Source organism: Typopeltis vanoorti, chromosome 14 (genome assembly GCF_054136105.1).
Source record: "Typopeltis vanoorti isolate ZY-2024b chromosome 14, IOZ_Tvanoo_1.0, whole genome shotgun sequence".
NCBI classification, from domain to species: Eukaryota; Metazoa; Arthropoda; class Arachnida; order Uropygi; family Thelyphonidae; genus Typopeltis; species Typopeltis vanoorti.
Window position 1 is genome coordinate 73689089 of NC_143562.1, and position 15840 is coordinate 73704928.

Below are 15840 nucleotides of genomic sequence, written 5' to 3' on the forward strand. Positions count from 1 at the left end.
TCTAATAATGTTGGAATCTCGACAGGTAAGAGACTGATATGGAGGAAAATTGTAGATAGGAAGTTAGTAATGATGTAATTTTTCATGTAGTACTATCATATTCTGTATACCCCTTGGGGGTATATATCATGAATTTGATGATGATCTTCAAGAACCACAATTCATGACTGGAACTACAGGATCACGCATAATTCATTCTACTACATACTATTATAATAACGGAATTAACTCGTAAAATATTCTTTATTATTAGTAGAATTTTTGCCTGAGTATCACAGGTATCATCATCAGTACAACTACAAAGGCAAATTAAACAATAACTGATATATTCACAAAGCGCCACCTCAGTAGCTAAGGGTAAATTTCCTAAATTTATTTTTAAAAAATTTTTTTTTTAAATAAAATAAATAAAATTTATATATGTGTGTGTGTATACAATTGCAAAAGGTAGGAAAAATTTGCTGATTTATAGAGTACTATCTCCCACAAGAGGGAAAGACGTAGACCATTGGATTTGTTTAGGTTAGGGGAGTGAAGTAACGTTTCACGTTTATTTGTAAAGCAGTTCCATGAGGAACGAACTTTTGTCAATGACTTTTGTCTTGTTCCACTGAACTCTATGTCTAGTGTTGATGGCAGAACCAGACTGTTCAGGTTCAAGGTACTGAATATACGACTTGTGTTCTTCTAACCGGATCAGAGCAGATCTTCCTGTGTGTCCAAAATATGATAATCCACAAGAGCAGGGAATCTGGTAGATACCTGGATAGCTGAGATGTGGGAGCTTGTCCTTTGGAGTGTGAGGAATGTAGAGATTTTTCTGATGGGTCAAAAGGCCACACATATAGTTAGTGGTTTTAACACTTTAGCTATGAGTTCGCTAACGCCTTGCACACAGAGAACAGGGATACGCGTCGTTTCTTCTGTATTTGAAGAGGACGCTGAAGCACGACTACTTAAAGCTCTTTTTATGAAGGAATTTTTATAACCATCGGATATGAAGGAGGAATTAATATATTGTAACTCTTTTTGTAATAGTTCTTCTGAAGAACAAAAGGAGTGGTCTATGAACCAGTGTTTTTATAGTACATGCCTTTTGACTGGGATGGTGATGTGATTCAGCATGGATGTACTGGCCTGTATGAGTCTCCTTCCTATAGAGTGTGAATTGTTAGGTTACCATCTGGTTGTGAAGAATTAAGAGGTCTAGAAAGGCTAACTGCTTATTTACTTCTACTTCAAGGGTGAACTGGATCCTTGGATGAAGTGCATTTATTTTTGAGAGAAACTGTTGTAATTCTTCCGAAGTACCCTTCCATATGGCAAAAATGTCGTCCACATATCTGAACCAAAGATATCGTTGCTCGAAGTGCTCCATAAAGTAGTTGGCAATAGCAGGAGATATTGGATTACCCAATGCTGTTCCTTCGATTTGTTGGTAGAACTGGTTTTTGAAGGAAAAATAACTGGAATTTATTACAATTCAAATAATTTGACTATGCCTGGAGGAAATTCTTGGTGCAGTAATTTAATGCTGTCCACCAACGGACCATTCGTAAATAGAGAAACAACATCTAGACTAATCATAATCTACGAATCATCTAGATGAAGATCTGAAATTTTATTTCTGAAATCAAAGAATTTTTTATATATGTAGCAATTCTTCTAGTTGAAGAAGCAAGTAAATTTGACAGAAATTTTGAAATTGTGTAAGTGGGACAACCTATACAGTCTGCAACAGGTCTTAATGGAATTCCTGGCTTATGTACTTTTGGAAGGCCATATAATCTAGGTGGGCACCCGAAGGAGGATTTTTAGTGTTTTCTTTTTATCTTCATTCCATATCGATATATTATCTATAAGAGCACTAAGTCTTTTTATTTGACTACTGGTAGAATCTGAAGTGAGGGGCCTATAAGTCGAATAGTCGCGGAGTAACAGTGACATTTTTCTCTCGTATTCTCTTCTGTCTTGAATGACTACGTCCTTCCCTTTGTCAGCTTTCGTAATTATTAGGTTCTTATTATTCTTCAACAATTTCAGTGCTTTTCATTCAACGTATGATAGGTTCAGCCGAGGAGGCTTGGCATTAAAAAAAATTTTTGCACACTCAAATCTTGTCCTGTTAGCTGTTTTTTGGGGTAAGGATCGAATACTTGTCTATGCCATGAAAAAAATCTATAATGGGTACCTTCTTTGGAGCAACAGCAAAATTATGACCTCTTGACAAAACAAAACATTCGCTGTCTGTTAGGGATGGCTCACCAGTGAATCAAACTTGCGTTTTAATCTATCATGGGAAGCATTAAAAACCTTTCGGTATAACGTCGATGATATGCGTAAAATAGTGTTAAAATTTTCAGCCTCTAATACTGGTTCTATAGCTTCTTGATATCTACTATTTCTTTATTTAAGAGGGCAAGAGATTTCTTTGCTTCTTGTAGCTGATAATTTAACAGTAAGCTATTGGCCTTTAAATAAATTCGAAGGGCTCTTTGAGACCTAAAAACCTCTTTTAGTTTATAGTAGGTAAGAATAACCCGAGCCATCTTACAGCGCTTTAAGAATATTATTCTGTTAATGCAATTCGCCTTCTTAACTAATACTTTACCGTAACTAGCACATTGTTTGGAAGTAGCCTCTCCATGAAGTCTTGATATAAAATCAATAGAAAAATGCCACCGTTACTCCGCGACTATTCGACTTATAGGCCCCTCACTTCAGATCCTACCAGTAGTCAAATAAAAAGACTTAATGCTCTTATAGATAATATATCGATATGGGATGAAGATGAAAAGAAAACACTAAAAACCTCCTTTGTGCACCCACCTAGATTATATGGTCTTCCAAAAGTACATAAGCCAGGAATACCATTAAGACCTGTTGTAGACCGTATAGGTTTCCCATTTACACAATTTCTGTCAAATTTACTCACTTCTTCAACTAGAAGAACTGCTACGTATATAAAAAATTCTTTGTATTTCGGAAATAAAATTTCCGATCTCCATCTAGATGATTTGGAGATTATGATTAGTCTAAATGTTGTTTCTCTATTTATGAATGTTCCATTGGCAGACAGCATTGAATTACTGCACCAAGAATCTCTTGTGAATTATCATATTTTGGACAAACAGGAAGATCTGCTCTGATCCGGTTAGAAAAACACAAGTCGTACATTCAGTACCTTGAACCTGAACAGTCTGGACTTGCAGAGCATGCCATCAACACTAGACATAGAGTTCAGTGGAACAAGACAAAACTTGGTTCCTCATGGAACGGCTTTACAAAGAAACACGTGAAACGTTACTTCACTCCCCTAACCTAAACAGATCCAATGGTCTATGTCTTTCCCCCCCCTTGTGGGAGATAGTACTCTATAAATCAGCAAATCTTTCGTACCCTTTGTAATTGTATACACACACACATATATATAAATTTGATTTATTTTATTTTAAAAAAAAAAAATGTTTTAAATAAATTTAGAAAATTTAACCTTAGCTACTTAGGTGGCACTTTGTGAATATATCAGTTATTATTTAACTAGCCTTTGTAATTGTACTGATGATGCCTGTGATACTCAGGCAAAAATTCTATTAATAAAAAATATTTTATGCAAGTTAATTCCATTATTATAATATTAAGTAATATGTCTACTCACGGTATTTCCTTACTGAAACTTAATTCGTTCTACACTACAGTGGTTTACTTAATGTCCAACTTGTATTGAGAGTCCTTAATTACTGGTATGTTATGTATGCTTTCTATACCCAATCCATTATTTCCCACTCTACAGTTTTGAGTTTCAGCAGAAAGGACATATGAGGCAAACTTGTCCACCTAATAACAGCATGAAATATTTTCAGTGATAATCTGTAAAGTCAGTATAAAATAAAATACCACCATTTATTATATCATTACACAAATTGTCTGAAGAAATTTTCAGCATTAAATAAAAAATGAATAAAAGAATGACGTCAGTTATATGCTAAGAGTTGCATATTAATGAACATATGTTTATTAGTTCAGACTATTAAAGATCACTTAGACTGTTTCTTGACATGTATTTCATAAGAAATGAATGAGTGTAGATGGACACTTGAAAATGAATTGATGTGTTTGCACAATATATACAATAATGCTCAGTCATTCACTTTCCATTTACTATAGGGGTGGTATCCATCTCTTCATCCTCAGCTTCACTGTTTTTAGTACCTATAAGAAAAAACAATAGTCAGTAAATGATGCTAATGAAAATAAGGACCACAGCAATTTTCTTTCAGCCTGCCCCAATTCTCTAAGCTAAGAGTACTGTTTAATTGCATATTATATGCAAATAGTGTTAAGAGAGCTCACCTGACAAACAAAATGGACTGATTTCTGCTACTTTGGCAGGAATATTTATTATTTTCTTAGGTATCACCATGGAATCAAAGACTCATCACAGGAAGCCCACTCTAACCACTATTCACACAATGCTTATGTCTTTCCTTTAACTTATTCACTGACAAAGCACTCACAACCACCTCTGTAACCCATCCACCTAAGTAAAAAATCTAATCATGTCCTTGCTAACCACACTCATACAATTTTCAGGGATGATCCTTACTTCTCTCTCTCTCTTCCTGCCACATACTGAAAAAAGTCTTCAGTATCCTATAAAAGATTGAATTGAGAAAAATATCAACTGATTTAATAAATCTGTAGCTTGTTTCATCCTAATTTGATGTTGTGGGTTAATATCGTTACAAAAGACAAACAACCATTACCTGACTACATAAAAAATTAGTCTTGCATGCAAACTTAAAAGATTAACATTTGTCACTATTTTCAAAAACAGATGATGTGTAACATTTATATCTATATAAGGCTCTAATTCTGAATTAAGGCTTTATATTATTATTATTTCAAATATTATTATTTCTTGGGATCTCCAAGGAGTGAAAAACTCATCATGAGAGACACTAACTATCGTTAACATTATTCCTATTTGAATTGTGTCAGTGAATGGGTTGTATTTACACAACTCATTCACTGACTAAACATACACAAAATCACCTCTGGCAACCCACTCCACACATTTACACTCTCTAAGCAAAAAATCTAGTCCTACTAACCATACTCTTACACTTTCCAGAGTGACCATTGTTCTCCTCCTTCCTACTATGCACTGAAATATCTTCAGTGTTAATCTTATTAAGCACTTTTTTAATTACTTATGTCTATACTACCCCTCTTTTTTTTTTCGCCTGTCAACTAGTTTCTGAAGCTCAGACCTTCAATCTATCCTTGTGGAGAGTATTCCAGTCATGTCATAATCTTTGTCACCTGTTTCCAGATTCCCTCCACCCTTATCCCCATGGAAACCAGCATAGCAGATCTGCATACAATAGTCCTTATCCCTGCTTGTCAGAGTTTGCACATTAAGAATTTTCTCAACTAGGTGTATATAGAGGCTATTAACTTCACAGCAGTTGCCTTAATATCTCACAATGCAGGACACCCTTTCGAACATGTCTGCATGTTCGAAAGGGTGTCTGTTGTTATGCATCATGGGAGGAAGTTTAGAAGACATTGCAAAAGTAGCTAAAGCAGCACATCTAAAATTGACTGTTTAAAGGACAGATACAATTTTAGATGTGCTGCTTTGGCTACTTTTGCAATGTCCTCTAAATTACCTCCCATGATGTATAACAACAGACATGTTCGAAAGGGTGTCTTGCATTGTGAGATATTAAGGTAGCTGCTGTGAAGTCAACAGCCTCTATATACACCTAGTTGAGAAAATTCTTAATGTGCAAACTCTGCTTACATAATTTGATAGTGATTTGCCTATAATTTGCTACTTGTCCTGGAGCCGCCTTTATGTAGTTGGAACTAATTTGCTATCATTCTGCTCCCCTTTCACCATCTCAGAACTGAGACGTAAACAGCCTGGTCAGAGAAGCTCCTACATTCTCATACACAGCTGATATTCATTCAGTCTAATCTTCATATGTAAATTAAGGTTAGGTTCTACAATATTAAGCACCTCCAGTTCATCTACCTCTATTCAAAACATCAATGTCATGTTTGGCACTGCAATATCTCCACCTGGATGGCATCCTTGCAAAATGAGCAAACTCAGTAGCCATTGTTTGAATTACCTCCTTATCATCAGCACTCGGACTCTTTTACTCACCATACAAGTCTTTGGCATCTTCAGCTAGCTTCTCTAAATTAGTTTAGCATTCCTTAACATACAAGGTCACCCTTTTTGTCTGTGCTTTGTACTGCTCATGAGATTGCTGATCACCTTTCTTTTTATATACCTTCCACAGCTTGTTCTGTTATTCCTGCTTAATGATGCCACTTATCCATCTAACTCTTAACTGTGGGTATACAGTCCGAAAATGTTTTCTTGAAGCACCCTTTGACCATCTCCCATTTGCTGCTAACATTTTCCCCTTCCAAATTCTTATGCCATAGCACAGCTCTGATACTTCGTAATTATCACCTGCTGCATAATTTCACTTAATACCCCTTCTTAAGAGAAAATTCTGCATGTCTGGCAATCTACCAGGTCAAGATCACACAACTGCTTTCTCCAACCAGAGGTGACATGGCCTTGATTACTGTTAAGCTCTGATGCTATTACTAGATCACGTTCTCTTGAATCTCCAGTTCCCTCCATTACATGTTGTCTCAGATAATTTACAGCTGCTAAGAGACAATTGTCTCTTAGCAGCTGTAAAATTTCAATTTCCTTTCCATCATGTGACCATTTCTCCCATGTTATGGAAGACTGCAGACTACCTGCAGTGACTGCAGATAGTCCCAAAAATTAAAGTTAAAAAATCATGGTACGAGATATATGCAGGGATTTTCGGGAACTAAAGTTTTTCAGGAAAAAACTATATTGATGTTTATAATTAAATCCACAGTATTTGTTATAATTTATACTCGCTCACATTATTTATAAGAGCACTTTTAAATTTTAATTATCAATGTTATTTACACAATCAGCCGCTCACCATCATGTGATATATTTGATCTTTTGTGACAATGCTTCTGCAAATTCGATTAATTATTTCTGGCAAAATCATGTCCAATTCTCAAAATCCAGTTGCACAACATCCTGTTTAAGGTATAATGATGGTCACTTAATCTACCCCCCCATTTGTGCAATCCAAGAATGAGTAGAATTCAATGCTCTCACTCCCACATTTCTTTTACTGGTTGCCTCCATCTCTATGCACATGATTGGTGTGGTATTAACAAAAGATCGTGGAACTCAACGATAAACGCAAGCCAAATTGTTGAGTTGAAATGTTGATTCTCTTCAACTGAATTCCAAAATATCTGAAACTGCCATAACAATATTCACTATTTCTTAAAGTTTTAAACTTTTTTCATGTGTGAACTATATGTGAAACGTTTAAATTTCTTTTTTCGTAAAGTAAAATCAGGGATGCAAGATATTTACTGGTATATTCAAGTACAAGTAAATACGGTAATGCAAGAATGCTAAACACTGTGTAAAACTAGCTAAACAAAAGTCATGGGAGGACTTTGGCAAGAATATAGAAAATAAATATCAAGAAGGTGGCAAAATATTCTGGAGGTTGTTGAAGAAACTTAAGAATGGAGGAAAGAGTGCTGTAAAAGGAATTAGAGATGATAAAGGTGACATGAAAATGGGAGAAAAAGATATCCTTGAAGTATGGAGTAATTACTTTGAAAAACTGCTCAATGAAACAAGCAGTGATGACAGCACAGTGGTAAAAAACACTGACCAGGCATGCAGTCAGGAATACATATCCATACTTGAAGTAGAAAAAGCCATCAAAGGCTTGAAATGTGGAAAGGCAGCAGGAGTAGATGATATTCGACCAGAAATGCTGAAGTATGGTGGTATAAGAGTATTACAGTGGCTGCACTGCATAGTTCAGAAAGCCTGGACAGAGGGACGAATTCCCGATGATTGGCGTAGAGCTCTCATAGTACCCATATATAAAAAGGGAAATAAAACTGAATGTGAGAAATACAGAGGTATTTCTCTACTGAGTGTTCCTGGCAAGATCTATGCAAGTATACTTGAGAAACGGTTGAGAAGAATTGTGGAAGAAAAGCTTGGTGAAGAACAAGCTGGATTCAGGCCAAATAGAGGCTGTCAGGATCAGATCTTCACTTTACGACAAATAGTCGAGAAAGCATGGAATATAACAGAGATCTGTATTTAAGTTTTGTCGATCTGGAAAAGGCATATGACAAGGTGCCAAGAGAGAAGCTATTCAATACGCTGCAGTTATATGGTGTGAATGGGGCATTATACCAAGCAATACTTAGTCTTTATTTGAGTTGTAAGTCAGCAGTCAGAATTGAAGGAAGTACAGGAAGATGGTTTAATGTTAAATCTGGTGTGAGACAAGGATGTACATTATCCCCTCTGTTATTCATTATCTATATGGATCACATTATGAAGGAAAGTGGTATTAAACATGATATCAAAATTGGAGATGTTAATGTCAGCTCTTTGCTTTATGCAGATGATGTTATACTTCTAAATAAATCTGCTACAAGTCTGCAAGATTCTCTGACTAAATTGAATAGCTGTTGTAATAGATATGGTATGAAGGTCAGCAATAAAAAGACAAAGACAATGAAAATAGGCAGAATCATTGAAAATGTCAACTGTGTTGTGAATGGAGAACCTGTGGAACAAGTAAAACATTTCAGCTATTTAGGCACGATTTTTGCTGAAGATGGTAAATTAAATATAGAAATAGACAACAGAATCAGCAAAGCTGGTATGGTGGGAAGTCAATTGAATAAATTCATATGGAATAAGAGAGAAATTAGTCGGAACACTAAATTAGCTGTATACAAGACAGTGTTCAAACCAGTTTTAACTTATGGATCTGAGAGCTGGGTCAGCAGTAAAACACTTGACCAAAGACTAGAGACCACAGATATGAGAGTCCTGAGAAAGATTATAGGCGTGAACAGATGGCAACAATGGCAATATCATATTAAAAACGAGGATATTAGGAAAGAACTTGACATTGTCAGCATCCAGGAATGCGTTAGCAGAGCTAATCTCAGGTGGTATGGTCACTTAAATAGAATGGGCGAGGAAAGATTAGCAAAACAAGTGTTCTCTGCCAGGGTGGCAGCAAAACGACCCAGAGGAAGGCCAAGATATAGGTGGATTGATACGATACAAAGTGCTTTAGACGATAGAAATATAAGATCTGATAATGTTGGAGTCTTGACAAGTAACAGACTGATTTTGAGGAAAATTGTAGATAGGAAATTAATAATGATGTAATTTTTTTCATGTAGTACTATCATATCCTGTACACCACTTGAGGGTACATGGCAGGAATTTGATGATGATGATGATGTAAATACGGTATTTGCACACTTTATGCCGTCCACCACCACCCCCTCCCCTTGCTGATAGCAGCAACCAACTATATATTTCATCCTGCTAGCCTTCAGCTCTATAACCACATAGCCTCAAATAAACTTTTCTCTGCATCCTGTCTTCCTGACTCTTTTTGGATTTCAGTTCTTCAGCTATCATTAGCAAAATTGCTTCCACTGTCCCATTCCTTCTGCCCTGCCTTCCTCTCTGAAAATACTATAAACCTCCTTTTTGCATTCTGTTTGGCTATATCATTTTCTGTCAACAAAGACTAATGCCTATAACTTTTGGCCAAGTTGAACTAATCAGTGCCCAAAACTCCACTCTATACATAAACTACAATAGTGTCCCTCCATCCCACAAAAGTAAAGAACCTAGAGAGCTACAGTTAGCATCAAGTGATCACTCATCCATTCCTTCACCTCTAAGTTGAAGGAGTAGGATAGTGATCAAAAGCAGGAGGCTAAGTACAAATTGCATTCATGATAAGCATTGTGAAAATATTTCGATGAAAAATATTTTCTAACCAACACAAGCAAGACTAAATAAAATGAGAAGACATGAAAAGAAAATGTTTTTTTAAAATGAAAACATATCTTTTTACTTTGGGAAAATTTGAATGTTAAAAGAGAGAGAGAGAAAAAACTATGTATAATTAGAAATGCAGTATAAAAAAAATTCCATTTAGCTGACAGAGCAACGTCAGTTATGAATTATCAGGATTTTTTGGAAATGACATTATCGAGTGTGACATTTTCATGTTTGCAACAATTGTGACATTTTAATTAATCTAATAAATATCATCCTTCAAAGCAAATTGAAAACAAAAAAACATGCTGAACAGTGCACCAGATGCATGCATAACATTGTCTTCGTGTGTCCCAGATTAAAATGAATGCAAACATACCTATCAGATTAATAAAATATTTCTGGATTTCTTTATATTGTTTAAGTTTGTGTTTTTCCCTATGTTGTATTTACCAAGAAATTATATACTTGGTTTCATCCTTTCTCCAAGTGTAAGCAAACAAAGTATGCACCTGAAATATAATTAGGACAGGGCAACTCATATACAGAAGCTACTGACTTCACATCACATGCCTTAGTATCTCACAATGCAAATTACATATCCTTACAAGTATGTATAATGCTATGCATTATGGGAGGGGTCACTACCCAGACTGGTTTCGACCTTTACTGAGGTCTCTTCAGTGGGAGCCAGACCCAGAGGTGATACTAAGGTAGAACACAGAACGTTACTGGTTTGATGGGTGAAGCATATATGCTTTTCATATTCCCTTTTGTCTGAGAGGGAAGTTCTTTGAGTGGAGAGTTATTGAGCTTTAAGCTCATCCTGGAAGGGCAGTGAGATTAGCTGTGTTCAGCTGAGCATAGAATTGACTTGGGTCCTTTGTATTTGTAGAATTCTGCTTCATTGTAGTCTGAGGCTTGCTTGATCAGCGGGTTTGAATGATTACTTGTCTTGGTGAAGAACTTTTCTGCTAGATCATGAAGGAGGGATATGATGTAAGGAATGTTGACTTCTCTGTGAATCTGGGAGTTTCTAACGAACCATGGGACATCCAGCATCATTCTCAGGCATTTATTCTGTATCCTTTGCAGTTTTTGAATGTTTGTATCTCCTGCATAGAGCCATGAAGGTATGGCTCTATGCAGGAGATGCGCAAGTGATGACTGGGCGTATTACCATCCTGTATATGAGTAGTTTGTTCTGAGTATCCAGTTTGCTTCTTCTGTTGATCATGGGGGTAGAGTTGCACAGTTATTTTGGATATCTTCAAGCTTATGTGTTTTATATGACTGGTGAATTGGAGTTTTTTGTCAAGCATCATACCGAGATATCTGACTTCAGTCTGCCATGGAATCTTGAACTCCTAGCAGGTGTATGTCCTCCCTTGGTCTTGACCTTCTTTCTGGAGAACAGTATGGCTGAACTCTTCTGGGGGAGGGAGAGGGATTGCTTGGATCCTCCAGTCCATTAGCCATGGAATCTTGAACCTTGACTGAAGTCTGCCATGGAATCTTGAACTCCTAGCAGGTGTATGTCCTCCTTGGTCTGGACCTTCTTTCTGGAGAACAGTATGGCTGAACTCTTCTGGGGGGGGGGGGGGTTGCTTGGATCCTCCAGTCCATTAGCCACTTCTCCGGTGTATGAATACTGCTTTGGAGTCTTCTGATTGCCAGTTTGGGACTGAGAGATCTTGCTAATAAAGCAGTATCATCTGCATACAATGCTGTGATTATTGAACTTGGGTTTTGAGGGATATCAGCTACGTAGACTGAAAATAGCGGGGGAGACCAGAAGTGAGCTCTGTGGCACTCCTGCCAAGATCTTGCATCTGGTTGATACAGTTTCATTTATTTTGACCTGTATGTATGTCTTTGAGGTATGTGTCAATTATTTTTATTAAATTGATTGGTATATTGCATTTGATGAGTTTGTAGAGAAGATCCTGATGCCACACCTTATCAAAAACCTTCGCAGCATCTATAAAGACCGCAACTGTGTGGAGATTCCAGCTGAAACCTTTTGTGACATATATTCGACCAGTCAGTGTATTTGTTGTACAGTGCTATGGTTTTTTCTGAATCCGAACTGCTCATTTGGAATAATACCTAATTTATCCATTGCTGATTGAAGCCTTGTAAGGACAACTTTTTCTGCAACCTTTCCAAGGCTGGATAGAAAACTGAGAGGTCTGTAGCTTTTGGGGAACTGAGTGTTCTTTCAAATCTTTTTGATTGCCGTGATATCCGCCATCTTCCAAGTTATGGGAAAGTGCTTGAATCTGAGGATAGCATTGATTATGTTGACTAGATGTGCAATGACTTTTCTAGGGAGTAGTTTGATTATTCTGTTTGTGATTCCATCTGGAGCCTTGTTGTTGTTCAGATGGGTTATGATATTTGTAACTTCTGCTGGAGAAGTGGGTGTGACAGGTTCCGAGTTATCCTTTTGTTGTCTTAAGACCTGCTTGACTCGACGGTGAATCTAGTAGATAAGATTGATGTTCAGATTTTCATAAGAGGGGTTACATTGAGTTTCTAAGGTGTCAATTAGAGCTGCTTCGGCTATTTCTTTATTTCTGTGAGCAATTCCTTTCTAGGTTGGCTTTTAGTGCAGAGGGTTCTCAACAATTTTCAGATGGAGTTGTCCTCTGGGTTTAGATTAGTCAGTTTGGTTTCCCAATCTTCGTTTCGATGTTTTTGCAGAGCTTCACGGACTTGTCTATTTAAATTATTCAGAGTTGTTTTATCTTGGGGGGCTCTTATATTATGGTACGTCTTTCTGGCTTTGTTTTTTAATCTGATTAGGTCCATGATTTCCTCAGGGATCCAACCGCGAGGGTGAAAGATTGTGGTTTGGGTAACTATTGCTTTTTTGATTTGGCTAGTAAGGTTGTTTATGGCTATGTCTATTTCCTCTTTATTGTTGATAATAGGTACTGGACCGATGTGATCTGAGAGAGTTCTGGAGAGCTTGTCCCAAGATATAAAGGAGTGCGGAGGAGAGAATTGCTCGTGTACCGAGCTTAAGCAGAATGGGATTGTGATCAGAAGATAACTCGTTTAACGTTTCCAGTTGATATTGGTATCCGATGTTTCTGAGAATAGCGATATCAAGTACATCTGAGGTTCCAGCTGGGCTGTGATGGGTGGGCTCTGTGGGTCCGGCTATAACAATAGAGTTTCGCGTTAAGTAATGGTTTAGAATACGACCTTTGTCATTCTAAACCATTTGTGAAGCGGTACCAAGCTGTATGCTTGGCATTAAAGTCTCCAGTCATGATGATGGAGTCTGTGGCAATAAGAATGGAGTCCAAGTAATGAAATGCTGAGTGGATTGTATACAGCATAGATTTTGATACTGCCAGCATGGTTTGTATGAACTTCAATACCTGTTATCTCTAAGTTCTTGGTTTGCGGATTGGTCAGGACGTTGTGTGGCTTAAGTAGTTTTTAATGTATACAGCTATACCTCCTCCACTGGTGGTGAGTCTGTCTGTTTTGTACAATATGTAGCTCCATAATTTAGGATTATTAGCTGGCCTGAGATGTGTTTCAGTTACTAAGATTATATCAGGATTGTATCTGAGTGAACTCTTGCAGTTCCAGGATTTTGTTGCTCAGTCCATTTGCGTTCCACGCAGTTATGATAAGGTAGTTAGGCTTATATTTCCTTTTATTCATGATTGAGGGCTGTCAAAATTGAATGGGTACCTTGCAGGAATTTCTTCATGGAGGATGATGTAGAATTTCTTTTGCTGAATTCCTGAAGCATGGTTGCTAGCGAGGCAGTTAGTAATGATGTTTGGTTGGAGCTTGTGAGTTCGTTGGAAGAAGTATCCTTGGCTTGTGCAGCCTCGGTGTATGTTTTGGTCCTGGTTTCAGGTTGTTTTCCTTCCTGAGTTGCCAAAGCGGAGGTTGTTTGGACTGGATGGCGATCTGCACGGTTGCCTAGAGTGTCACTGCTGGCCAGTGAATGGGCAGCTTTTGCTGATCTGCAGTTCTTTGGGTGTGCTATGCACCCTTTATAATTGGCAGGATGGGGACCTCTGCAGTTTGCACACTTAGCTGGCATAGATCTTGGTTTGGTGAATGTGATGGTCTAGTGGCCTTTTCTGCATTTTAAGCACCTGAAGTTGGCCCGGCATAGTTTTTGGGCATGCCCAAACTGCTGACATCTGTGGCACTGTCCTGCTGATGCTCTCTTTCTTAGAGGTTCTGTGGTAATTCTGAGGCCACAGCAGTCAGTTCATATATCTTCTTCTGAGTGTTAGCAATCTCTATAAGTACAAAAGGCATTGGCCTTTTGTCAGACCTGAGTATCCTGCTCACTTTGATTGGGGTCAGGCTCTGGCTGCTTAGATCAGCAGGCGATTCCTTCTGTGACACTGCATATCACCACCTTTAGGGTCTTTTCCCTTGGTAAAGCAAAAGGTATGGTAGGGAAGATTTTTGTTGACCATTAGCCTTGTCATCTGCCTGTAGTCAGTGACAGTAGCTGGCTGGATTTCGACTCCCTCATGCGAGTTTTTTGCCCAGGAGTATGTGATGTTGTGCTCCCTGAGGGCTGATGTGACAGAAGCCCATTTCTCCTTATCCCGTAATATGACTGTGGGGACCTTCTCTGAATTTTTCAGAACGTCCTGGGTGGGTAAGTCCTCTTCCATAAGATCTTCTGTTGTTGTTGTTGTTCGTCGTTTGTTTGAATGCACCCCTTGTGAGTTGTTATGGCAGTGGGGGGGGGGGGGGGAGTTAGGTGGCTGAAAAGTAATGAATTCCTCTTGAGATTCCTCATCCTCTTCTTATGGATCGTTTGTTTGGGTGTACAGGTTTAAAAAAAACTTTAGAATATCTAACATGTCTCCTCCTTGTTTAGAGTCCGGATCTGTTCCTTGATGCCCTCCATGCCAATGGGGCATCTCCTGGAGTTATTTGAGGGCTGTGAAAGACTTGGTAATAAAGTAGGGCAGTGAGCCTACAATTATATTCCTGCAGGCCTAATGACCTGCCAGCACAATCCTGTTGACTGGAACAGTCAACTAGCAAAGATGGAGAAGCAGTGTTGTGTTGTGGGAAGAGACCATGAAACTGCTTGAATTTCCTACCTTCCTAAAACCATACATCCACCACTGGTCATCAATTGCAGGTGGGGCCTATTCAGCCATTGGCCTCATACACATTTCATGTATAGGGGGAGATAGTAAGAATTCGGGGAGGGTTAAAGCCAGTGCAATGCAAGATTCACGGAATATCTCCGTAAATTGTGTAGTACAGCATAAAAGAATGCAGTTTTCAAGCTCAATTAAAAAAACACGTCTATCTGCATCGAGATAATTACCTCTAATTGAAAGAAAAGAAAAAAAAATCGCTGATACTAAAGTTTGAAGTAATACAGAAGTCATATTTTCATATGCCAGTTGCCAAAATGTGTCACACTTTATTTTAATAATAAGATGTGACACCTTTTAGATTAGAGATAGTTGTTGGAAGTTTTTTCACCTGGTTATACTATAAAGTAAAGATACCAAGAAATTATATACATGGGTTTGAGCCTTTGTCCAAGTGTAAGCAAACAAAGTTTCCACCTGAAATAAAATCTGGTCTGGGTAGCGACTCCTTTCCATAATGCATAACATTATACACATCCGTAAGGATATGTGCTTTGCATTATGGGATACTAAGGCAAGTGATGTAAAGTCATTAGCTTCTATATACGAGTTGCTCTGTCCTGATTATATTTCAGGCGCAAACTTTGTAAACCAACCACGCATTTAGAAATGCAGTGTATTATGTACAGATTAGCTTGTTTTTGTTGCAGACACTTTGGAGGAAATTTTTCCAGAATTTCCTCACTGTCTCACCCCAGCACAGCAGGTCGTGATGACATCCATGAGATGATAAAACAT

At 37.8% G+C, this 15840-nt stretch overlaps 1 protein-coding gene across 1 annotated transcript in view; it reads right to left on the minus strand.

Annotated features, from left to right (window-relative positions):
• Positions 1 to 3884: 3884 nt before the first annotated feature.
• LOC150099664 (U2 small nuclear ribonucleoprotein A'-like) overlaps positions 3885 to 15840 on the minus strand; it is a 146915-nt gene continuing 134959 nt past the window's right edge. Inside the window, exon 8 of the mRNA XM_090403676.1 lies at positions 3885 to 4212. Coding sequence (XP_090259802.1) covers positions 4148 to 4212 — 65 coding nt within the window. The 3' untranslated portion in view covers positions 3885 to 4147. The remainder of the gene's footprint in view (positions 4213 to 15840) is intronic.